Source organism: Lepisosteus oculatus, chromosome 12 (assembly GCF_040954835.1).
Source record: "Lepisosteus oculatus isolate fLepOcu1 chromosome 12, fLepOcu1.hap2, whole genome shotgun sequence".
Classification (NCBI taxonomy): Eukaryota; Metazoa; Chordata; class Actinopteri; order Semionotiformes; family Lepisosteidae; genus Lepisosteus; species Lepisosteus oculatus.
Window position 1 is genome coordinate 28,832,271 of NC_090707.1, and position 26,465 is coordinate 28,858,735.

Below are 26,465 nucleotides of genomic sequence, written 5' to 3' on the forward strand. Positions count from 1 at the left end.
AAGAATCAGTGGCCCATCGTTCCATACATTATGATGTTACATTTTTAATGTTTTTGAGAGGTTTCAGAACGCTTCAACTGATGCCAAAAAATGTAGCATAATGCATTCTCGCGTTAACTCGCATACAGCTGGGATCCGCTTTATTCAAACTAAGGTTTCTAAAAATGCAACTAAATACTAGATATTGTTTAATTAAAACCTGTGAAAGGTTTTGAAAAGCGGATAAAACAAATGAATCTGAAAAAACAAGAAGTTGAAATTATTATTTATTATTAATAAATTCATATTGTTAATAATGATCAGATACATTATTATAGTTTCAGTGGTCTTTTTAATACCACTTTGTTATTATTTTGTTTTTTTTTGAAATTATTATTATTATAATTATAATACATACAATTTTATTTTAAAGCTCATTGTAAAAGCTTGTGTTAAATTGCCCCACTGAATAAAGTATCTTGAATTTAATTTAACTAAACTTTTTCAACTGGTTTTTACTTCCATTGTTGACAATATTATTCACGTTTTTATTTCATTATTAATATCTACTGTAACACAGAATATGTCGTGATATATAAAAAACTAAATAATTGTTAATATAGTTTATAATATTTACTATTTTATTTTTTAAAGATAAATCTTTGTTAGAAGAACAACTTGTGCCCTAAGCAGGTATTCAACTAGAATCTCATAGACAGGGCCCTATTGACAAACCCGCTGAACCAGCTGGCTGCTTGGGGCCATGGCTGAAACAAACAGCTTAAAATGTTTTGAAAGTAATCATGAGTATACGAGTCAAAGAAAAAATAAAACGTTTACAAAGAAAGTGGACTACGGTAATACCACCAGCTATATAAATATATTATATTTAGATCCTTAAATTAATATAATTATTATTTTCATTATTATTACACGATTCCATATTATTTCCTATTAAGCAGATTCTAAGAAGTACACAGTTTGTTACTGTATTAACAACAGGAAGTATACATAGAAAACGTTAAAACATTCTAGGTTTTTATAAAGTATATGAATTTAATAGTCAGAACAAGCACATCAAAACGTTTCCAAACTAACCACAGTAAGTGACTGAGTTAAAGACTTTGATGCATAAAATGTTTATGAAGAAAGTGGAATACTGCTGTGTACTTTTTATTTAGCTACCACTACCAGCCATATACAGTATGTATAATACATTTATATTCCTAAATTAATATTGTTTATGAGGATATGATGTTCAGGGACATTATGCACCTGTTATGTTTATGCTCAGTTACCAGAATTTCCCTTTAGTTGAAATTCCATATTATTATTCCATATTTAGCGGATTTAAACATGCACAGTAGAGAGATTAAATGAAGCAATCGTTTCACTAACAGTTAATGCACTACAAGTGCCATCTGTTGATCATCTTTGGCCAGCAAACCACGTGCTGTGGCTGCCTGTAGCTCAAATCCTGTGGTACGGGGTTTTACTGTGCACTTTGAATGGCTACATCTGTATTTGATTTACCAAAAAAGAACATAATATTTTGAGATTTGTTTTCTGTTTTCATATATTTATTTTATACTTCAATATTTACATTATCATTGTTTTTTTAGATTTCTTTATATGCTTTTACAAAGGCAATGGCAAAAATGTCAGTCTGTGTTTTATGTTTCCTGGCTTGTAGTCTACCTATACACATTATGCAAAACTATAGAATCTGGAGTGCAAGGTTGTTGAGCTAGAGGATAATTTAAGATTAAACAACATTTGGACAGATGAATATGAATGGGATGATCCTTGAGATTCTTGAGCAAGGCACTCCCTATCTGGCACAATTAGACTTTTTTGTGGAGTAGCTGTACATAATGTACAGAAATCACTCTTTTGGATGCTGCAACAAGCCTCATGGCTTTATTTTAGGTTTTCTCCAGAGAGAAAGCAGTTGGGCAGCCCCAGTTTCTAATAGTTCTTAAAACCTCACAATACTATTAAAAAAGTAGATGAGTGCAATGGCCTCTTCTTTTTTATTAATCTTCCTATGTTCACTCATCAGTGGGAGTTGTGCTGCACTTCTACCTGGGTTAAAGTCCAGTGACAGTCAGGCACAGATGTGCCCTTGCATGAGTGAGCAAATCACTGAGAGAGGCTGAGGTCCAGTTTTTCCAGTCTTTCTTGCATACCTTACATTCCTTTATGCTAGCAGGTAGCATCTGTTTACATTGAGTCTGGAGGTAGAGGGGAAGTTAAACAGATCAGAGGAGATGCCCTTATAGCTAAGGTGAAGTAAAAACGAGTAGAACGTTTATTGTTTTTGCTTCTTTTCTCTTACTAGTGGCTAATATGCCTGAGGAATTGACTTCTTGGTTGCCAGGGGGAAGCCTGGTGCTCATATATTTCAGGAAATATTTGTAATCCTATTGACAGTACATACATTTTTTCTCATGTACAGTTCATCAACCACTTACATTTTTCTGTTACTGGTTAAATGTTTATTAATTATTGCATGCATGAACATTTTATTTTGTGGAACGAAATTTCATGTTGGCTGATTTGTTTGTGAGGGTAAGAGACTGGTGTTTTGCCGTCAAGAATAATGGCACTTGTGTCACAGATTCAATAAGACCATTTGCCTTGGCCACACCTCCCCCGAACACCAGCGCACCATGGACACGCCCCCTGTTTTCCTTCCAGCCTGCCCCTTCCAGCATGCCTTTTTCCCGGTGTTTTCGTCACTTCCCCCCCTCCCGGATTGTGTTGTCTGCATAGGGCCCTGAAAGAACGCTTCGTTACAATTTTACTACATTTTGCACCCAGCTGTATGCAGTGGTCTGTGGCTAAGAATCTGCGCCTGTGGCTGGAAAGTTGCTGGTTTGTATCCCGCTGACGGCAGAGGAATCTTACTCCGTTGGGCCCCTGAGCAAAGCCCTTAACCCCAACTGCTCCAGAGGCGCTATATAAATTGCTGACACTGCGCTCTGACTCCAAGCTTCTCTCCCTGTCTGTGTGTCTTATGGAGAGCAGGTTGGGGTATGTGAAAAGACAAATTCCTAATACAAGAAATTGTATATGGCCAATAAAGTGATCTTATCTATATATCTTAGGAAAATTACTGAATGAGTTTGCTTTTCTAGAGCATGCCCAACAACTGATGTTTTTCCTGTGTGTATTTGCACTAGAAATTGACCTTTTCACCACACATAATGGTCTTTACTGTGTCCAAAAAGCACAATATTTGACTCATCCATACATAGAACATCCTTCCAGTAGCCTTCTAGATGTTCTTTGATGAACATGATATGGATGGTAATGTCATTTTTAGAACTTAATGGTTTCTTCCTAGTTATCCTCTCTTGAAAATCATGCCCATTTTCCTATTGGTTGAAACATGAACACTCTAGACTATAGACTAGACTATTTAGAGACTATTGTGGAGTTCTTTGTGACTTTCTGTATAATTTTCAGGGTTGATCTTGGCAGGATCACATTTCCTGGGGTACAGTCACTGTGATATTTTCCTGCTGTAGACTGACAGTGGATAGACAGTAGACAGATCCTCTCTAAGCTGATGTTTACTTGTTTTCCAATTAATTAATTCTAATTACCCCTTTATTTGTGCTTGGTGAATTGAGGGTTGACTTATATGTCACATACACTGATTCTTATTTTTTCTATAATGTATTTGCATCTCAATAAACACTGAATGCATTGTTCTGTTTGTTATTTTAGAAAAGACCAGATTTGATCAAACAATAGTATAGTGGTAATGATAATGGTATAATGATTTCTTCTGAGTTTCATGTAACATTTTGGCCCCAGTTAACTCCTCTTTTGCTTGACATCACAGTACGATGAATATTAATAAAGACAAGTTCCTGCACCTGCACTACTGCACTGGCAAAAAATGTGACCATACAAAAAATATAGTTCACCATAATCAGGTTGGCTTTATCAAAAAGCACAGAGCTTCAGATGTATGCCAACTTGTCCACATTATTCTGACTAGACATTGTTTCCCTTATGGCACTTTCTAAAAGCTGAGAAACTTTGATGTTTGTAACCATATTATGTACAGGTAACAAGTGTTTATCCTAGTTTTCTGTTTCTAGTGGTACTATTCAGTGGTGTGTTTGGAAACTGTAGCTCTGACTGTTTGTCAGTCTATTATTCCAAACCATTGTGCCATCAATAACACTCAACATTGTATACTGTGCTATGCTGATGACATAGAGTATTGATATATGTACATAATGTCTCACAATCCATGCCTTAACTTGTATTTTTGATGTTTTCGATGTATTGGGATATACAAGTGATTAGAGACATCTGACTTTTTCTGAATGCCTTACTGATCCAATACTTCAGATATTTTATAAGTTTTACTCTTGTTGTATGCCATCACAATAAAGAACTTTAGTAACATTTATGAACACATAGATGGTGAAATTATCAGTTTAACTTATTTTTTTACTCTAATCAACTCATTTCTGTAAAAAAATCATTGTGATACCTCTTTCTCTCCCCTTAGGTTATTGTGAGGGATTTCCTTCTAGAATATTGAAATTCATATGGAAAGGGAAGTGACAATGTATTAAATGTTCTCTTTTATAGTGCAAGTCAGTAAGAGATCTGGTTTTAATTTTTTTTAATTTTTTGGCTTGTGTTGCATCCAATATAATTTTTTTCTAAACTCAACAATTGCATTTACACTTAAGTTTTGCTCTAGTGTGAAGTTTTGCTCTTCACATCTGAAGAAGGCTTCACAGCCGAAACGTTGTGTTTTAATACATAAATAAAAATAAAATGCTTAATCAATGATTGTGCCATATTGCTGTTAGGAATTTTAGCCCACTCTTCCTCACAGAACTGCTTTAATTCAGAAACATTGGCAGGTTTTCGAGCATGAACTGCTTGTTTCAGGCCCTGCCACAGCAATCTCTATTGGGTTTAGGTCTGGACTTTGACTAGGCCACTTCAAAACTTTACTTTTGCTTCTTTTCAGCCATTCTCATATGGACTTGCTTTTGTGTTTTGGATCATTGTCTTGGTGCATGACCCAACTATGCTTCAGCTCATGCTTCAGCTCACGGACGGATGACTGGACAATCTGCTTAAGAATTTTCTGATACAGAATTCATGGTTCCTTTAATTATGGCAAGTCGTCCAGGTCCTGAGGCAGCAAAGCATCCCCACACCATCACACTACCACCACCATGTTTGACTGTCGGTATGATGTTCATACTGTGGAATGCTGTGTTTGCTCTACGCCAGACATAATGGGGACCCATGTCGGCCAAAAAGTTCAAATTTTGATTCATCTGTCCATACAACATTCTCCCAAAAGGCTTGGGATTGGGCTACTTGGCAAGCATTTATGTTCTTCTTGGTTAGCAGTAGTTCCGCCTTGCTACTTTCCCGTGAAGCCCATTCTTGCCCAGTCTCTTTCTGATAGTGGAGTCTTGAACACTGACACTGAACTTAGCTGAGGCAGTTCTTTTGATGTTTTTTTACGATCCTTTGTGACTTCCTGGATTATTTCACGCTGCGCCCTTGGAGAAATTTTGGCAGGGCTATCACACCTGGGAAGATTAACTACTGTTCCAAGTGTTCTCCATTTAGAGATGTTGGATAACTTTGTTAATTAAATAAATGAAATACGCAAAAAAAGTTGTTATTTGTTCACTCAGGTTCCCTTTATCTATGGGATAATCAAATTTTAGATTTTGATTAAAGACCTGAAACCTTTAAACCTTCAGTGTAAAAAAATTGCAATAATAGAGGAAATCGGTAAGGGGGCAAATTTTATAGGGGACCCCAATCATGCTATAAAGATTTGACATTTATTAAATGAATTCAATTGAATTATTTCTCCTTTCCACATTTAAATGACAATAGGATATAATATTTTAATGTGAATGGCTGTGCTTTGTCTGGTAGACACTCTGAATAGCATTTACAGATATTTTAAGAGTGTGCAGAGGTGGTTAGGTTTTGCCAACTGGACCTTATTCTAAACAGAGATATTCCTTGTTTTCTCCTGTACTGTTACAGTTTGATTTCTGTAAATGTGACCTCTCGCAATGGCAGAATTTCAAGAGTCAGTTAACTAACCAGATTTACTTAGTGTTACTGACACTGTGTCGGGAGCCTTTACATTCTCTCTGCTGGAATAATGGCTGCCTTGATATTTTTTTAAATAGACTGCTTGGATTCTTGGGGCTAGTAGAGGGTGATTGCCTGTTGCATGAGACTTCGATTGTAGCTGTTGACCATAGAGTAATCCCTTGCCAACTGTAGTTTTATCAACTACAAAATTAAGTTATCCACGGTTTTTCACCTATAAACAATTTCATTAAGCACAATACAAAATGGTGTATAACCACAATCAAAACCATGATATATTTCACCACCAATTTCAAATTACTGTACCTATTGGATTCACACACCCTATTCATCACAAATGACCTTCCCACAACATATAATTGTGCTGTTACTCTGGATGAACCACATAGTCATTTTCTTTGATCAAATGCTCCATCATTATTAAGCTTTTAAAGCAATAACATAACCTTAGAAAGGAAATTTAAAGTAGCTGATTTTAACAAGTGAAACTGTTGATTCTGTAGGGACTGTCTTATGAACTACTAAGATCACTATTCGAGCAATAATTAAGACTGAACATGAGTTAATGATATGTGATACATCATAAACTGCTAGAGTGATATTTTATTTGTGTTGAGAAAGCTCTGAACATAAAGATTTTTATATCATATAACAGAATACTTCTCAAATTACATTTCTTCAAAACAAAAGCCTGAATAAACACAAAAGCCTTCAAAACAGGCTGTTTTGAAGTATGTCATCAGAAGTACTTGAAAGGAATTTACTCCTTAAAAAATATTGTATATCTAAAGAAAAACCACACAATATAATGACAAAATTATTATTTATATTGTAACAAAAAAGAGCTTACTTGTGACTTTGCCCAAAGTCAGAGATTTGATTGCATTCAGCTCTGCTTCTGAGGACAAACTATATTTTGTGTTTACATCCTGGTCAATCTAAAAAACAAAAGCAAAAAAATACCTTGTTAAAGTACGACTCAAAATGTATTTGTCTATATAAGCGTCTATATTCACAAGGATGATCAAACAAGATTCAGAGATGAAAGATTGGATTTTATATTTTGTATAACATAACTGTAACCAGAGCACTGTTAACAATAGCCTACAAAAAAATGCTTACATTTAGCAAGTTTCAGTAAAAACATGGTTTTTGTGACATTTGATAAAATAAAATGCAGACAGCTGACAGGGACAAACTGTCTGATCAACAAGCTATGTATCATTTGATAAAAACAAAGGAGCAGACTGTAGATTGTTATAAACAGCCTTATCAACTTTAAGTCACAGACAGGTAAGAAGGTTTGCTGCTAACCATAGGATGAGGTAATTTGTCAGCTTAGCAAGCAGGAGGAATTGGTTACTAAGTTGCAGTTTTTGGAACAAATGTTTGTTACAGGCTATAAAAAAGACCTGTTAGAGAAACTGACAGAGCTGTGTTGCTTTCATGTGCTGCCACTACTGTGCATTGACTTCAGAACTGAAATAAAGGCCTGATGATCACTTCAGCTCTGTAGCCTGGACTCTCTTTCTTTTTCCCAGTCTCCTGAAGAGCGCTGATCTTATCTGTCCACCTCAGAAATAACACAATCCTGGAGATTGTGTTTATTTCAATTTGTAACTAATATATTACAAAAAAATGAATATGACCACTGTCATTCACAACACAATTTATGCCAAAAAAGATAACATCTTATAGCAAATGTCATTAAGTATCATTCAAGTGATCATGTAATTGTGGATCATTTAAAGTATATCATTTTTATTGAAAAATCTTTATAGGCTTCATTTTTTTTATTGTCTCTTTTACTTGTATGGTCATAATTGACAAGGAAACCAGGAAAAAATAATTTATGTTCAGATAAAGCTTTATTAATTTCTGGTATTTCTCATTTTCACACATGAGAAAGTACTTCCCACCTTAAAACTGCTTTATATTAAAATAATTAAAACATCTGTTTCATCCCTAGAGGTATTTACACACACTATCATAAAGTTTCCAAATCTAGCTAGAATTTAAATAAATATTTTCAAAATGCAATGCAACAACTTCACCACAATATGTTATATAAATATTTGTGAGCATTTATGGCTTTTTGTATTTTAATAACAAGGTGAGGTAATTTGGTTAATTAAAAAAAAATGAAGACTCCCATGGAATATGTGTTATATTAAAATAAACCATCTGTTTTACTCTGAGAGGTATATTCACACATTAAGAACATACTTCTAAAGCTAACTTGGATTTGAATATTTACACAATGTGATGCAATATCTTCAGCACAATTTGTGATAAAATATTTGTGATTATTAATGGCTTTTTTAATTACAAGATATGATAATTTGGCTAATTTGATAAACTTAAAAACACCTAAGGAACAAAGTTCAAGTGTAAAAGTGTATTCTTTATATATAGGTAAAGATGGTGGGAATAATAAATTCTAATTCTGTTGTTGATGTTGTTGCATTGCAACAAACTAATGAAGGACAGTTTCAAAAACACAAAAATACGGAGCAGCATTTTATACCAATTTTTTTAATTAATAAAAGTTTTAAATAATACAGTTTTTTGTTTCTTTAAACAGGTTAAGACAAGTTCTACACAGGTCTAAAGGTCTAATCAGGAAGTGGTGGTGTCAGGATAATCAAGGTTATGTTTCATAGTCACTTTCTAGTCACCCACTTTTAATTTAGTCTAGTCATCTACATTCTGACTATAATTAGTCTAACTTTTAGTCGACTAAAACAGAATAGTCACATTTTAGTAATTAAGTTTAATTTATTTCTACAATAAAAGGTCTTAGTTGTATTCATTTTTAAAATGTAATAAGTCTAAAATGAAATAATTCGTTTTTTTTAATATTGCAATATTAATTTTAGTCCTTTTTAATGTACATTAAATGTAATTTAATTGCTCTAATTAGATAATACCTAATAATTTTGTGGGGCAACCTTTTACTTACCATGTTAAGCAAGAAAGAAGTGCATAAAACAATTTAGGAACCTAAAAACCACAAATCTTTAGACTTGCAACAAAGTGTATTAATTCCCAGAGGTCAAATATTAAATACAACAAATAATTATGCAATAAAGGGTAAATATAAAATAATCTTATGTGGAGACATTGTATTAATCTTACCTAATATGAAAATATATGTTGGTACTATTAATAATAATTCCATACCATTATATAAGGTTTTTAAAAGTTCTTTTTTTCAAAGCAATATTATTATACATTTATTCAGTTAAGTCTCCTGCCAATACTGATTTTGCAATAATTGAAGCGAACTTACTGCATGAATTACTTAAAAACATGCCAAAAACCAAATGCCGAAACCCACAAAACGTAGTCGAAAAGCCGAGCCAAGAAGTTCAGGTGTCAAAAACATGAGAATTACTACCACCCCCCCCACAAGAATGAGGGCTCAATGAAAGTTCAGAATTAGGACTGGGTCAAGGATGTCACTTTTGGGTACCCCAGAGTGTTCTTCAGGGCCATTACCCTCCCAGTCAGTCAACCAGGTATTGTAGGGAGCCACGATGCCAGCGAGAGTCCAGACTTGTATTAACAGTGTAAGCAGGAATTCCATTCCCTCTATGATGTGAGGTGGGGAAGGAAGGGATTCCATGAAGTCTAAAAACATGTTGGATAGAAAGGTCTGCCAGTTCTTGAGCCGAAGGAAGAGAGGGAAGAGGGGTGAAATGTGCTGATTTAGAAAACCAATCCACGATGACTAAAATGGTAGTATGTCGTTGACTCTTCAGGAGATCTGTAATAAAATCCACCAAGATATGGGACCATGTACATTCAGGAATGGGTCAAAGTTGGAAAAGTCCAGCAGTCTTCTGGCAGGGAGATTTAATTTGGGCACATACGGGGCATGCTTGAAAATAATCTGTAGTATTCTTTTTAGGGTAGGCCACCAGAAGTCTTCTGAAATTATTTCAAGGGTTCTCAGGATTCCAGGGTCTCCAGCAGAGCGGGAATCATGGCCCCAAAGGAGGACTGTGGATCAGACTGGATTGACAACAAAGTTTGTTGGGGGGACATTGTGGAGGAATCAGGTGGCCAGACAAAGCACGCCTGACCTATTCTCCAATTTTCCATTTAATAATCGCTATAAACCTACCAGATGGGATAATAGGTTCTGGATCTTTTTCAATTTCAGGAGGGCCATATAGCTGAGAAAGAGCATCAGCCTTGACATTCTTGGAACCAGGGAGATATGTAATTAAAAAAAATGAAAACAGGAAAAAAAGAATTAACATCTGGCTTGGCGAGAATTCAGTCATTTCGCAGATTGCAAATATTCCAGGTTTTTATGGTAAGAGTATATAACAAAAGGGTGTTCTGCACCCTCCAGCCAGTGTTTCCACTCTTCGCAAGCTAGTTTAATGGCAGGAAGTTCACGATTCTGTACATCACAATTAATCTCAGTGGGCAAAAGCTTTCTAGAAAAAAAGCACAGGGATGAAGAATTGTTTTCTGATCGTGGCATTGAGAAAGAACTGCCCCCACTCCATAGGCTGATGCATCTACCTCAAAAACAAAGGGTAAAGAAGGATCAGAGTGCCGTAGTAGTGGGGCTGATGTAAAAAGATGTTTCAGATGGGTAAATGCTGTTTCCGCCTGAGGAGACCATTTGCCTTGTGTCAGGCCCTTTCGGGTCTCGGGTAGGTGCAGCTATGGAAGCGACGACCGAGCTGAAATCCCTAATAAAACGTCTATAAAAACTGGCAAACCGCAGAAAATTCTGGACTTGTTTCAGATTCTTCGGTGGTGGCCATTCTTTGATCGTGGCTATCTTGCTTGGATCCATTTTGATTCCCTGAGGAGAAAGAACATTTCCTAGGAAATGAATCGTGGGGACAATTAACACAAACCTTCATATGACATCAAGATAAACATTGTTCATAAAATTTTGAAAAACAGCAGGAATGTTAACCAAGCCAAAAGGCATAACCAGATATTCATAGTGTCTATAGGTTGTGATGAAAGCGGTTTTCCATTAATCACCCTTCCTGATGCAAATTAGTTTTTAAGCTCCACGTAAGTCTAATTTAGAGAAGATAGTGTTGCCGTTTATAGATTCCAGAGCTACAGTAATTAACAACAATGGGTATCGGTTCTTGACTGTAATTTCATTGAGACCATGGTAATCGATGCAGGGTCTGAGTTCTCCGTCCTTTTTCTCTATAAAAAAGAAGCTAGTGCAGATGTTGGAGAGGGGCAAATAATGCAAGCTCTGAGTGATTCCTCAATGTACTCATCCAAGGCACGTGATTCCGTATTTGACAGTAGATAGATTTTCCCCTTTGAAGGAAGACTGTTGGGTAGGAGGTCAACAGGACAGTCATAAGGATGATGGGGGGGAGGGTTAGGACTTTTTGTTTATTGAAGGCCTCCAATAAATCTCTGTATTGAACAGGAACTTGAGACTTCAGATTGAGAGAAGTTAGTAAAGCCTAGCTTTATAGGCAGAAGGCAGCAACAAGAGTGACAATGAGAATCCCAGGTTAATAGTTCATTATGTTACCAGGGGATGTGGGGATCATGTTGGTGTAGCCAAGGGTACCTTAAAAGGAAGGGGTGTGAAGGGGTCTCCAGAAGGAAAAATTGTATTTGCTTGAGATGGGTGGCACCTATCTATAGAGTGAGCAGGATGGTCTGCCATGAAATTGGGCCTGAAGCAATAGAGGAGCCGTCCATAGTTTGGACATGGAGGTGTGGATTCACTGGGAGTAAAGGGATATTCCAGGACTTAGCGAGGGATGAGTCTAAGATGTTCCTGGCCACTCCAGAATCTATAAAAGATGAAAGGGGCAGATCATTATTATTCCAGGAGTGAGCGGGCAGAAGATAAAGGGCGGTTATGGTTCTTGTAATACATGGAGATATAGTCACCCCTGATTGAGAGGTAGGCTGGGAATGTTGTCTTCTTTGTGGTCTCAGGACATGAAGCCTAGAAGTGACTGAGTTTACCGCAATAGAGGTGTGAGTCTGGAATGGGCTATTTCCATTGGTTGTTCAGGGAGCGCATAAGTAGCAGAAAACGTTTGTGGTGATGTAAAATTCTGTGACTGTGATCTTTCCAGTCATCTTTCACAAAGCCTGTTATCCAAGTCAATGATTTGAGGAATTACTTATTCAAGGGTATTACCAGTTAGGGAATTAACTAAAAGTTCTTACTAAAAGTTTGTATTATATCTTGTTAACTATATATCTTTTTGCTTATATTTTACTAAATCCATCTCAGGATATCTGATCTCAAAAGATAACATAGCCACATGGTGTCTTTACGCACTGCTGACATAGTTCTCAGGATAATGACCGAGTGACCTCTCCTGGAACAAATTGTCTATTCAGCAGAAGTAGCTGCTTGTCAAACAAGCCTTCAGTAAAGAATATATATGTACTGCTCAGATTTTTAGAATGGCCATATATAGCCACAATGCAAGTAGAGTGGGAGTGTATCTTGTATTGTTTGTTTCACTGTATAAAAGAGCGCTGTAAGCATTGTCTTTTAAGTCGTGTGCCACACGACGCAAGACTTCCATATTCATATGAATAAAGATGACTTTCAACACAAAAACACTCAGCTGATGCCGTTTTTTTCTGGCACAACACTGGTTAGAAGCAAGACAGTCAAATGGTGTCACGGATGTCGGAAGGGGCAAACCGTGGAATCACAGGAGAGTGAAAAGACCCTAAGCATAGCGGCGAGATGGGGGTTAGCCCGGGCTCAGCTGTTCAGGGAATGCTGTATAGAAACCTTTGCCCTCAGGTAGCGGACGTGGGGAGACCTGGTGCTAGGCGGGTCTCAGGACATCCGAACGTCAATGCTGAGCGAAGGCAGACTGAAAGACCCAGAAATATATAGTCCCAGAGAAAGAGAAACATCAGAAGGACAGCAAAGAACCGGAAATGAGAGACAGGACAGAGAAGGAGCGCCCTCTGGCTGCAGAGGGCGTGACAAATGGTCTTTCAATTCAATTCCTCTGAGAGACCTTGTCAGTATTGAAAAATAAGAGCTTCCTGATTCCAAGATGTCTTTGCTGCTAGAATGCTAAATTCGATGTAATAATCTTTGAACAGTGCGTCTGCCTTGCCAGAGAGAAAAAAGACGAGTAGTTGAGTAGTCGATTGAAGACAGATCTAAGGTGTTCTTGAAAGAGGTCAAAGTCATAAACTATGGGTGTATCTTGCTCTATTAAGGCAGTAGCCCAATCCAATGCCTCACCGGTAAACAATAAATGTGACCTTTTCACCCGAGGCTGGAAAGCTTTCAGAGTGGAGTAGGAAAATGAATGTGTATGGGTTAAAAACCCACAGCATTTGGATGAGTCTCCATCAGATCTTTCCAGTGTGACAGGAGATGTAGGTCAAGGGGCAGGGCTGTTGGAGGAGAAGTAGTGGGGTGGGGGAAAGCAGCGGGAGGAGCAGGAGGGTCCTGCGGGGTTGAAGCAGATAGTACGTCTCACAACTGTCAATCTGGTATAATGATACTCGTAGTTGCATCAGGGCTTGAGAGTGTTGATTAAGGAGTACACGCATAGAGTCTAACTCCTCTGGATCCATATTTTTGTGGCTCAGTATTCTGTTAAATTCTGTTATGGGAGTGTGTATTTAGATTTAAGAAGATCCTAGGCAGAGTTACAAAAATATATTATTGGTAAAGGTGAGAGTATTGACCAAAACAGAGACAGAAAGTCGGGATCCACAAACCAAGTCAGGGTGTTCAGGCAGCAAAACAGGAGTGAAAACCAAATGCCAAAATTCACAAAATGTAGTCGAAAATCCGAGCCAAGGAGTTCAGGTGTCAAAAGCAGAAGAGAAAACCAAACGCCAAAAGCAGGAGACAAACTCCACAAATCATAGTCAGGAGAAGGTAAGTCAGAAGCCAGAAAAATGAATAATAAGACAAAAGAATCGCACAAGTAGCTCTGGGAAAGTAAAACGTAATACTGAGCAGTGAGTGTAGAGCTGGAAGTTTCTAAAATATGAAAAATCAGGAGGTGTGGTGCTAAGCAGGTGAGGTAATTGGTTAACTGTCTTGACAAGGTGTACACCATCTTAAGGGGACTGCAGAGGGATTGCGTGAAGCTGAGGTTGCAACAAGGGTGAGTTAAAACAAAAGAGTAAGAGGAAACAGCACGCCCTAGTACTTTAAATTCTCACACATTAGTAGCTCTGAGGCATTGTGCAGTCTACATACAATCACAGACCTAGGATTATAACAATTTCAGACAGCCTCCTATTTGCCAGACATAAAGTTAATGCACAAACTTCATGTGACAAAATTCATTTTAGTATGAGTTTTAGTCAAATGGGCAATTTTGTCTCAACTTAATTCACTTAAACAAAAATGCAAAGCAATTTAGTCTTCATCATCATCATTGTAGATTATTTTCATGGGTGTTTTGTCATTGTTAACTAAAATGAAAAAGAGGTCATTGCCGAACATTTTCTTCTACAAAATTCACATTGCAACAAGGGTACATAGGGTGCAGGAGCCCTGTAACAGGGGGCTGATGTGCAAATATTCTGCACACCAGCTTATCAAACTAAGGGATATTTGCTATACTTGTCAAGGGTCTGAATACTGAATAGTGCAAGGCAATGTATATTCATCTAGTGTGAAATGTGATTATGACTATGACTATATCATTATAAACCAATAAACATTGAAAAACATGAAAAATGAAAACTTATAATTTTATCCAATCTGTAGTTTCTCATCTGTGAAACAAATACTAAAATATTTGTCATATATCAGAGATATGTAGAAATCACATACATAAAATGGTTCTAACCACTGTAGGTACCAGATATAAATTCCATCCTCACCCCTCAATTTGAAAATGGTCATTGGCCATCAAGATACAGAAATAAATGTTTGCTGTATTACTCACATTTCTGATATTAAATGCACATTTTTGTGCATTAAATACAGATAATGCTATTGAAAACCATAAGTTGATTCAAAATACATTTTTAAGAACCAGTCACCCTCTAAAGAATATTTTAGTGTATTCTATACTTTTATGAAGTACTATGTAGCGGCGAGGCTTAATAATAAGGCAGAATTAAGTGTTTCTGAGCTTCCCAAATGAGGCCCCATTTCTCTGTTCATCTCTGTGGTGCAGCCACAGAGAAACTATTCATGCAAGATGTTTTCTTTTGATAAGGACAGCTCCCACAGGGGGATGCACTTAGCTAAGCCTGGCTATCATGATCAATGGTCATCCATTGGCGCCTATCTGTTTAGGGAGTGCCAGTTGGACATCTGGACTGCATTACTAAGTGTCAGGAGTAAGTGACTCATATCTCACCTTGATCAACCAATCAGGGACTGGTAGGGCCGAGTAACCCACGTGGGACTCTGATGCCCATGGAACTTTCAGCCAATCAATGAGCTGAAGTTCCTCCAGGTAAAAACAGGCAACGCAGAGAGCCTGGGAGATTCAGATTCAGATTCAGATTCAGATTCAGATTCAACAAGATTCTGTGAGAATTCCAGGGCAGGATGGCCCAGGAGCAGAAGGCTCCCAAGAGCAGGACATTCTCGCAGCGCGCCTCCTGACCATCCTGAGACTCAGCCCGGACAACCACAGAACGGCCAGTGTGTCCGAGTGCCAGAACTTTCCTTTGTTCTAAGAGTCTAGAGTGGAGGTTGCCAGAGAGTAACCAGCAGCAGGCCTCGTGAACAGGTCGGAACTGTGGACAGCTGAATTACTATTCAGAACTAGCTCTTCACCAGGAATGAACCGGTCCTCTTCCTGACTTGCTGGGACCCACAGTCATCTTTTCTCCTGTGCACAAACTTTGCTAGTTAAAGCCAACAGTGAGCATCAGCAGCGCACCATCACAAGCCGCACAGCACAGCCTGGCACCGAGCCAGAGAGCGCGGATTGGACAGCAACAGCCTGCAACTGTTTCTTTGTGCCCGCAGGAGATCTGAATCCCCAAAGATTGATTGAGTATTCAACTTCAATGCATGACAGCTCGAGAATTCAATTGTTATCCCAACCAGTTGATATCAATTTAATTCCTAAGAGTTATGTACTTGTTTTGAGTATCTAATGTAGAAGTTGTAACCAAGTTCACTTTACGAAACGGTCTAAATGAATGATATACTGAACGTATGTCCTCTTGAGATGTGTAACACTTTGTAACTGATTGAATATATATATCTTTTGTATTCTGATAACCCTCTCGATAAGATCTGTTAGGTTTACATGCATATTCTATGTATTAATAAATGTATCCTCGTGTATTAGTACCTGTGTGTGCGCATTGTTTGAGTTATGTCGCATGGTTGGATTCTAAAGCCATCAAAAGAATCAACTTTGTGATTTACTGCTACAATTAATAATTGTCTCAGTAAATGCCCAAACCCTACAGAACTGGTGCCTTCAGAGAGCCACTATGATTACATATTTGGCGTCCCTGATCCGGTTTTCCCTACAACTACAAAACTTTCAACGTGTGTCTTCTTACTTGGATGTTTACATCTTTCCCTTCACGGTGGATTCGAACCCAGTGAAGCTGTCCATCTGCAAAGTTGGTGATTTGGGGGAAAAATATATCTGTCTTCTTTTCTTTGTTCAGTTGATACCAGATTTGTAGGCTTCCTGGAAGAAAAAATACAAGCAGATACATTACCAAGATTTTTGGAAAACTGTTTTAACAAGCTAAACGGTAGTCTGATAGAAACAGATACGGTTATTGATTTATTAGAAAAGAGTGTTATTTATTCTCAAAGAGAATCTTCTGACATGTAAAAAATGTGATTTATGCTGTAAATGCACAAATACACAGAAGAGCATGAATGTCATAGAGTAGGGGTCCAAATAGTTTTGCATGTTCCTGTGGCTTCCATGTTGTTTTAGTGTGTTCCCACGACTATTTTTTCAGTTGGATAGCTCTGCATCTGAACGCCTTTGACCTGGATTTACTATTCTTCATGAGACTGGATAGCCTGTGATATGACAAGCAGATTTTTTGTTTTTATATATGCACTTCACTTTAATTCATGTTATCGTTTTTCTAATTGTGATCATTTTTCTAAAACTTGAACTTATGTGAAATAATTATTTGGAATCTTACAAGTCTCTTTTAATGAAAATGAATGAGATTTGGTCCTATAACAATCCTTGGAAACATAAATTATTCTGGTCATTGTTCCTTGAATTTTTTGTTTCAGGTCAGCAGTATAATTTTAGTATATTAATAGAAACTTGATGGATTGTATTGTTTTGACAGTGGCATGTCATCATAAAATCAGAAGGCTTGTGGTGCAACCCAGCATTTACATACAGTAACAAAATGACCCCAATGTGATCTTTCTGTGATTACATATACAAATGCATACATAATTAGGAGGATGGTCGAGTGGGAAGCTATAATTAATCACATTTATTGCATCTTTTGCAATAAGTTCTTTGGCCATTAGCATTAGCAAAGTAGTAAGAATAATGGTTTTTAGTGAATATGGCAGTGTAATGTGTAGTAAAGATCTCTCCAATCTTATACTTCCTTATTTTATCAATTACACTGACCATTTTGTTTGTGCCGTCTTACAGAGAATCGAGGACTCTTGTTCCAGAAATTCATCAAAAGTCAAGATTATCATCAAAGTAGAATCACATCAGTAAAAAGCTGTCAGTTATAGACTAATTTGTTTTCAACAGCTCTTTACTGTTTTCAGTTTTTAATATTTTTCCTGGAAGCTATCTTCCAGATATCCATTTCCTTAGACACTTTCCCTCATGCCATACCCATTTTCACATATGATACAATGTTCTTTATATACTGATTTTTCAGAAATTTGTCGGGCATCCAAACATCTGTTTTACAAGCACAGAAACTTATAAAACCATACAAACAATACATGTAAACATTATATTGAAATATAACATTAGATAAAATATATCAACTCATACATATTCATTTCACAGTACTCCTATGGGGATCCACACAACTACATCAAAACTCTGTATATTTACACCCCCATAATTATACTAATCCCACATATTTGCACATTCCCTCTTCATTTTTACATAATCCACTGATTGCACTTGCCCATAAACCATTACTCCTTTTTTGTGAGCTCATATATTGAGTAATTTGAGTTTGGAATAAACAGATTCCTACTAATAAGCTTATGAATTCTAAAACACCGTCTTAAAAGTATGAGTTGATATTCATCATGCAGAACATTGGAGAGATCAGAAGCAATACTAACAGCTAGTCTCAACATACTGTGCAGTTTGAAAGCTCTGCTCAACTAGCTGTCCCACTTAGAACACAGCCTCAAGAATCTGGACATCTTTGCTTTTTGTTGCACAGAAAAACTGTTATACCACATGAATATTTCATATTGACTCTTAGTTTCTCAAACTTGAAATGTATATGTTTCTTTGTACATAGACTTGTCACTTAACATAGTTATATAATTTTGTACTTGTAGTGTGTGCAGGCTTAGACACTGGGGACACACAAGTTTGTGTGGGTATTTATAATTGCTAGATTGTAACAAAAATATGAAAAGGTTCATATATGTTTTTGGAAAATCAAAGTATGGGATGAGGTAATGGCAATTTTGGTCAGGTGGCAGCAATTTTGGTATGCAGCTCTCACCAGTCAGTATCTTCAATAAATATCTTTCATAGTTCATCCCTGTTCAAACATCTGTCATACAAATTTTATTTATGTTTACTGTAGTTATTCATTATGTCTAGATAAAAAGAGCAATACTAATCTTGGGACCAAGTAAAGATTTATTCCATGCTGAAAAGAGAAGAAAAACACAACATTTCAGCTGTGGGGCCTTCTTCAGGTAAAATGCAACTTGAAATGCTAATTGTAGTTGCCTAAAGACATCCTTGGAACTCACAAAACTAGTTTAGCATTGTAATGTACTCTACAAGACTAAAATACATCTTATTATGCATTAGGCATATGTAATGCTCTTATGTCCATTGTTAGGTGAAGCTATTTTTAAAAACTAATCCATTACAGTTACATGTTTTTTGAATGAGGAATTACTTTAAAAATTAACTAGAAGTTGGGTAAAATAAAATGTCATCAGTTTAAACAATCTATGTATGATATGTATAGTTATGATTTTAAACAAAACATATTTTTCTTCCAATTGACAGCATATTACCCTGGATGACCCTGATTTCTGATTCATTTAAAAAGCAATTCACAACACAATAAAACATTCTTTTTAAAAGTAACTTTCCAAAACATAGCTTATGACATTATTCAATCAAGATGCACTATCAATCAAAGGTGGATAATTACCAACAAATAAATTCAAAATATTATGTGACTTCCACACACTGCATTGTTGGCACATAACATGGTATTCCCATCAAGAGATATTATATCTCCGGGATCACACCCTCTTGTAAAATCTTCTCCGTGCAGGGCTAAATAGGTTCAGTTCCTTCATTCAATTAATGTGGCCCTTATACGGTATTGTGGCCTGTACCATCAAAACTCCAGCTCTGATTCAGGCCATTTCTGCAACACAACGTGAATGGCACCACTCCTCATATCTGTGGAAAACTTTGTCTAGAAACTTGTCAGAACAGATAGAACTGTGACTTGGCATTAAACATAGTATTGAGCCAATTTACACTTGTCCAGTTTCTGTTGGAATCTCTTCATGTCATCATACAACATACCCTATGCCAATTATTCAGCACCAAACCAAATGTTGGTGATTGGGGTACTGGTAATGGAGCAAAGGGATCTGAAGTGTACTGTATATATAGGGTTAGAATGCCAGAAACACTCCAGTATACAACAAACACTCCAGTCACAGACAGAGAGAAATAATTCAGGGTTCATATTCTTCAGGAGTGTATTGGCTTCAGTTGTCGCTGAGCTGATTTAGAAATTTAAAAGATGGTAGCTCACAAAGAAACATGTCTAATCTAAATGAAGGGCTAGATCAGTACAGTCTCATGGTGAGTCCTTGAGCAGTGTAAACTACTTTGATGAAACTAACAAGTTTCTTCAAAGCTTAAACATGATCTGTATAAACTGTTTACTTCCGATTGCAAACTAACAAGTTTTGTCGAAGCTTAAAATAATTTATCTGTATACTGACAGTGTGTTAGGGTCATAAGTATTGCAGGTTAAATACCTGTCCCTGGCAAAAAAAAAAATAACCTATTTTCATGAGCATCTGAAAATTGAGCATCAAGAAAAACATTTCCTAGATACTGTGACAATTATGGCAATATTAGCTTTTTTCATAGTACAAAAACATATTTGAATCCAGGTAGTGTATTAATTAAATGCTTCTAACTATTTATAGCCAACACACTCTATTTTTAACCTGTGTATGTTTGTTACATTGCTCAAAGAAAAGGAGGAAAGAGGACAATCATATTACAGATCATAATGTATTTGTTGCTTGTTCATGTGTTTAGTTACACTCTATCATAAATATTATTCTAACATTTTAAATATTTTTTCATTGCCTTATATGCTTGTGAATTTATGTACACAGATATATTTGAAAAAAAAACATTGCACTTTAAATACTGTTACCCTCAATTTCTGACTCTTGGAACATTATAAATAAAATAATTAAAAGCTAATTATATTATTAAATATATTGTATAGGAAGCCAAAAATACCTAGGCCTTTTTCAAGACCACCCAACCCAACAATGCACTCCATTGTGTGCTGCCATATAAAAATGCAATATAAAAATTTAAAAATATGTCTGTACCACCTTTTACAAACCACATTAGGTTTAAGCATTCAGCAGTCTAAAAACAGGAATTTTAAATCTGTACCAAGTTTAGATTTACTGAAATACAGCATAAGTCAAATAAGATACTGCTCAGTCATGTTAAAACAAATACTTTATGCCACTGTTATTTCACCTGTTTACCATGGTTTACATTTTAGTGTCAGTAGAATTCTAGAATTATCTGTTGCTAACAGTGGAAGCTTAATATAAGTGGTATTACTTACACCAGTTTTAAATCCTATTTAATTATCATGTAGTAACTCTGATAATTTGCTAACAAACATCTATCCTGTTAGAAAAAAGTTTACCATTCTGGGCTAAAATGATAGCCATGTACTGTTGATAATAAGTGCTGATAGTGAACAGCATAGCTGGGGTACGTGTCGTCAGGAAGCTGAAGGCAATATTCTCCCTCGATTTGCTTATCTCAGCGTAGACAGCAGAAGACTGGCCACTTTTGTTTTGTACAACAGAGAAAGGTTCCTGGAACATATAGGTCACTGAGGAGCCAGCTTCAAAGAAGACAGATACTTCTGCAAGAAAACAAATGCTTGTTAGAGAATTTTATATTACTTAAGTCACATACAGTACAAGTCAGAGTCTTCTGATGATTCTGTTTTAAACATGGGGTAATGCTAAAAAACAGTGTTTCAAAGGAAATAATTAACACATATGTTAGCTTACAGAAAACAGAGAAGAGTAATTAAATGCAGATTATATGTAATATACTGTATATGTGATTTAAAGATTAAAAGATTACAGAATTCTTCAAGCCCATAGTTTCTCATTTCACCTAAGACAGCCATGATCACACTGATCTCTCTGTCTCTTTTCTCAAAGAAGGGTTTCACAAGTCCCATTGCAGAAAAACAACAGGAACGAAACTCATCCTGAAACTAGGTTCACACCACCCCCCTTCTGTCAATGACCGACTTTTTTTGTGTAAATCTTCTCTGTTCTCATACAGGTTTTGACTTCACACCTTTCTTCACCCCCCTCTACTTTGCACTTTCTTAGTTGCCTCTCTGCCTCTCTGCCCCTCCCGCCTCCTCCCGTCTCCCAGCTTTTGTTCTTCTGTGCTATTTAATCATCTTTGCTGTATCCCCTGTCTTTCTCAGACCTGAAGAAGGCTTCACAGCTGAAACATTGTGTTTTCTCTCTTCTCTTTTTAGCATGGAATAAACCTATTACTTGTTCCTTTGCAGACTACGCATGCTGACGCAGCTACCCACCTGAACTATATACATAAAAAAACTGAACTAATTTTTGGGAAGTTCACAGAAATAAAATAATAAAATACCATAACAAACTAAAGTGATTACAGAAATTAATCATGGTTCAACACACCTGGAGATAACAAGATGCTTGTAATTTCCATAAACCTTCTCTTGAATCCCTTTCTAGATCTTTAATGGGATGCTATTCTACAGAGTATCACACACCAACTACAACTACAACTGGCATTCCTAGAAAAGTTTGGAATAATTTACCTTTAATTATCCCTTTTCCAACATTCATCCTTCCAACAGTGTTGTCTTTGATTTATTTCGCATCACAATAACCTCCTCCAGTAAAGTTCTTTTATCCTGATTATAGTTTTTTCATAAAATACAAGCAGATAACCCCTGCAATACTCTATCCTATCCAAAGATCTGTTTCCTAATAAAAATATTTTAAAAACCAGAGCAAACCCCACTCTAAATATCTTCCTTTTATAGATGAAATCTTAACCATCTGATTTACATAAAATCACACACAATCACATTTTACCACAAAATGGATATTATTCCCTTCTCATTTATATTCTTTTCAGCATGGAATAAACCCGTTGCCTGTTTCTTTGCAGCCTATGCATGCTGACACAGCTACCTACTTGAACTACTACTACTTATTATTGTAATGCAACGGGGGCTCAGGCGGGCGCCTTTGCCGCATCTGGTCGGCCCCATCCCGACTGGAGGCTCGAACCCGGGACTTCCGCGTCTCTCTGCAGCGACCTTGCCCCGTGAGCTAAAGAGGGTTCGAGCCTCCTGTCGGGATGGGGCCGACCAGATGCGGCAAGGGCGCCCGCCGGAGCCCCCGTTGCGTTACATTGGTGTTAGAAGTGGGATGGGAAAGTCCTTCGCCGGGGACGGCGATTTAAGCGGGGGAGAGTGTAACGCTTACGGCCGACAAGCACTGTGTGTAAGAGCCGGCGTACCAGAGCAGGTGACGTCACCGCCCTTCCCTGTGATAGCAGGACCACAGCTACTGGGCTGTGGAGAGATCTCTCTTTAGCTCACGGGGCTAGGTTGCTGCAGAGAGACGCGGAAGTCCCGGGTTCGAGCCTCCAGTCGGGATGGGGCCGACAAGATGCGGCAAGGGCGCCTGCCTGAGCCCCCGTTGCGTTACATTATTATTAGTAGTAGTAGTAGTGTTGTAATGCACATAGTCTAAAGAATCTCCTTGTAACTTGACTTTTTCTTAATGATTTCTGTTAAGCTATTGTACTGTGCTTTAAATAGAAAATCCTCCCAGGGTACAAACAGATGCAACAATATTGATGCTGAAATTTGAATGTTGCTAAACTAAATAGCATGTTGTAAACAGCTCGTTAGCATGATAATTGTTTAACTTGAGAGTCTTCATGACAACCCTTTTGGAATAACTCATCAAGTATTAAGCTAAGAAATGAATATAATATTTTATGTCATCTTATAACCATTTGCTATTACTATTTCCGTAAAAGAAATACACCTAGCACTTTAAAGCAACTTATTTGAAGACCTTCACTTCTAGTTTGATAGAATGCAAACAACAAAGAAATACTTTAGCATTAAGATGACAAAATCCCTAAAAACACTACAAGAAATAATTTCTAAATATAAAAATAAAATTAATTACCTCTGAGATACTGTACATAATTTTTGCCAGAATGTGCTGTTCTATATATTCTATATAATACATACAGTAATTGCCATATGCAGTTCCTGACAACATTTTGCTGATTTTATCATCTTTAGTGGAATGTTTACAGTACTTAAGGATGCAGTCATTTGTTGAAAGAAACAAATCTCCTTTGTTGATGTTGTTCTATGCATGTTATATTTTTAAGATTTTTTAAAGTTAATGTAATTTTTTTAGATACAGGAATTTCTCATTTTAGGAAATTATGGCAAATATTTCTGAAGTTTGCTTTACACTTTAAAAATGGGTTTTAGAGATAAAATAATTCTTAGGGGTTTCCAAAACAGAGTTGTGCAATTAAAACTATGTTTTCAGGCCCATAGTATTAGCTACCAAAATATATAAATGAAGGGGAAAGGGGAAATATAAACTTTAAGCCAATTCAATTATTATGTAAGAATATACTGAATAAGGAAAATGGTACATGACTAATATACAAATTCATTTTATCAGTTCATTATACAATAATTACAAAGGAATAACTAAATCTAAGAACATGGCCATATACGTAGATTTGAAATTTATATATAACAAGATTGTGGACTTTGTCAAACATAATGCATAAACGTGCACTCATTTTGGAAGTAAGAGCTTCAGAAATAAATTCCTATGTTCATGTTCATTTTGCATCTGTTCCCCATGGGAAGATTGTAGAGCAAGTAGTACAGGTTCATAGATATCAGTGTAAGAGAAATACTTTGCTACAGTATGTAGCAATAATGTAAATTTCCCAGTGATTCCTCGATAATACTTTAATACTTAAAGATAATACCTCACCAAGTGCAATTTCCAGGTGGAAATGACCTTTGAGGGCCAGGGTTTTTTTAATCAAGGTTTACATTTTTTAGCTAGAATCTGATCTCCAAGACTGGTCAGAGCAACGTCGTCTTGCCTAGTGCTTCTTCCTTCTTCTCTTTTTCATTTCCTTTCAATGTCCTCTGTCCCTCTCTCCTGTGTTTTCTTATGTTGTCTTTCTATTTAATGATTATTCTTTATTATGACTAACCAGAATAATTCACCAGAAGACTTCAATCCTCTACTTTTTTATTCAGCTTGGTAAACACCTTGATGTCTACTATTTGTTTTTTCTTTACTTTTCTGACCTATTAATTCATAACTTTATTAAGTTATGACATCAATTCAACTAGGTCAAAGATTGTTTTCTTGTGTTTCTTTAAACCACAGGCACCTGAAGAATAGTTGTTTAATGTGTACCATTAAGCTGATAATGAACTCGTTTAGGCAATTAAAAAAATGGAGTAGGCTTTTGAGACGATCATTTCTCTTTCTTTGGTTCAATAATTTTGTTTGGACATAATTTATTTCCAGATGGTGATTTTTTTAAAGCTATTATAAAGCACTCCCTTGAGGATAGCTTGATTTAAATATATCAGGTCTAACAATGACATGTCAGTCTCTAATCACCATCGTCACCAAATTAGCTTTACTACTTGAACTCAAACACCTCCCTTTGCATTTGTCTCAAGCATTCCTCCTCCGCTACATTTCCGCCTTGTACCTATGCCATGGTTCACAGAGTCTCCAAACTTTTCTCACCAAGTATACAAGCATTCAGAAAGCATTCAATCCTTGAGTGTTGTTGTCCCTAGTGAAATAAAATTATGACAAACACACTCATATTAGAAAATGCATCCATAATAATAATAAACGTTATTTTATAAAGCGCCTTTAAAGGTGGCTTCTCAAAGCGCTTTACAGAATGAAAACAACAATAAATGAATAGAATACATAATTACAATATACAGAGGAGACTGTGGATGGTGGTACTAAGAAAAGCAGAAGAGTGAAGAATGGAACCAGTTAAGTAAATTCTCTTCTAAAAAAGAAGGTTTTGAGTCTGGATTTGAAGGAGTTTAGAGAAGGTGACTCTCTGATATCCTTGGACAGAGAGTTCCGGAGCTTGGGGACAGGAGAAGGCCCTGTCACCTATACAATGTAGATGGGCTTTGGGGAGAGCTTTTCAGTTAGGAGACCAGAATTAAAAGAGCGAAGGTTGAGAGGCGGGGAGTAGGGCGATAATAGTTCAGAAAGGTACTGAGGTGCCAAGCCATGCAGAGCCTTATAAGTGAGCATGAGGATTTTAAAGTCAACACGGAATTTGACAGGAAGCCAGTGTAAGGACTCCAAGATAGGAGTAATGTGATCACTTGCACTAGGCCTGGTCAGGATTCTGGCTGCTGAATTTTGGACATACTGCAGTTTGTAGTATCAAAGTAGATTTAGATACTATAATCACATAGTTGAACATTCCAAAATAGGTAATGTATGTGAAAATACATGGATGTGTTTCTTGTTGTTGTTCTGTCCTTAGGCAGAGCCTCTAAGTAATATAGTAGGAACATCTTAATGTCTTGAATTATCTTGCAAAATAAAGTTAGCACAGGACTGGTTCAGGGCTTGAATTCAAGGTAATCACATGCGTATCAAGTCTTATTTTTGAGATAGTTCAGGTGGGTAGCTGCGTCAGCATGTGTAGGCTGCAAAGGAACAAGTAATAGGTTTATTCCATGCTGAAAAGAGAAGAAAGCACAACGTTTCAGCCGTTGAGCCTTCTTCATCTCAATATTTTTTAGATGTCTTACTCAGTATACTTAGTATTTGCCAAAAGACA

At 36.6% G+C, this 26,465-nt stretch overlaps 1 protein-coding gene across 2 annotated transcripts in view; it reads right to left on the bottom strand.

The window, feature by feature from the left end:
- LOC102692151 (contactin-associated protein-like 5) overlaps positions 1 to 26,465 on the bottom strand; it is a 179,419-nt gene that overhangs the window by 58,454 nt on the left and 94,500 nt on the right. The window contains exons 15-17 of one of the 2 annotated variants that reach the window (XM_069196417.1): positions 21,196 to 21,420; positions 16,609 to 16,742; positions 6,959 to 7,046 (exon numbers count right to left, since the gene is read on the bottom strand). In XM_069196417.1, coding sequence (XP_069052518.1) covers positions 6,959 to 7,046; positions 16,609 to 16,742; positions 21,196 to 21,420 — 447 coding nt within the window. Of the gene's footprint in view, positions 1 to 6,958; positions 7,047 to 8,513; positions 10,937 to 16,608; positions 16,743 to 21,195; positions 21,421 to 26,465 lie in introns of those variants that run through there. The other variant, XM_069196418.1, reaches the window with a different exon arrangement.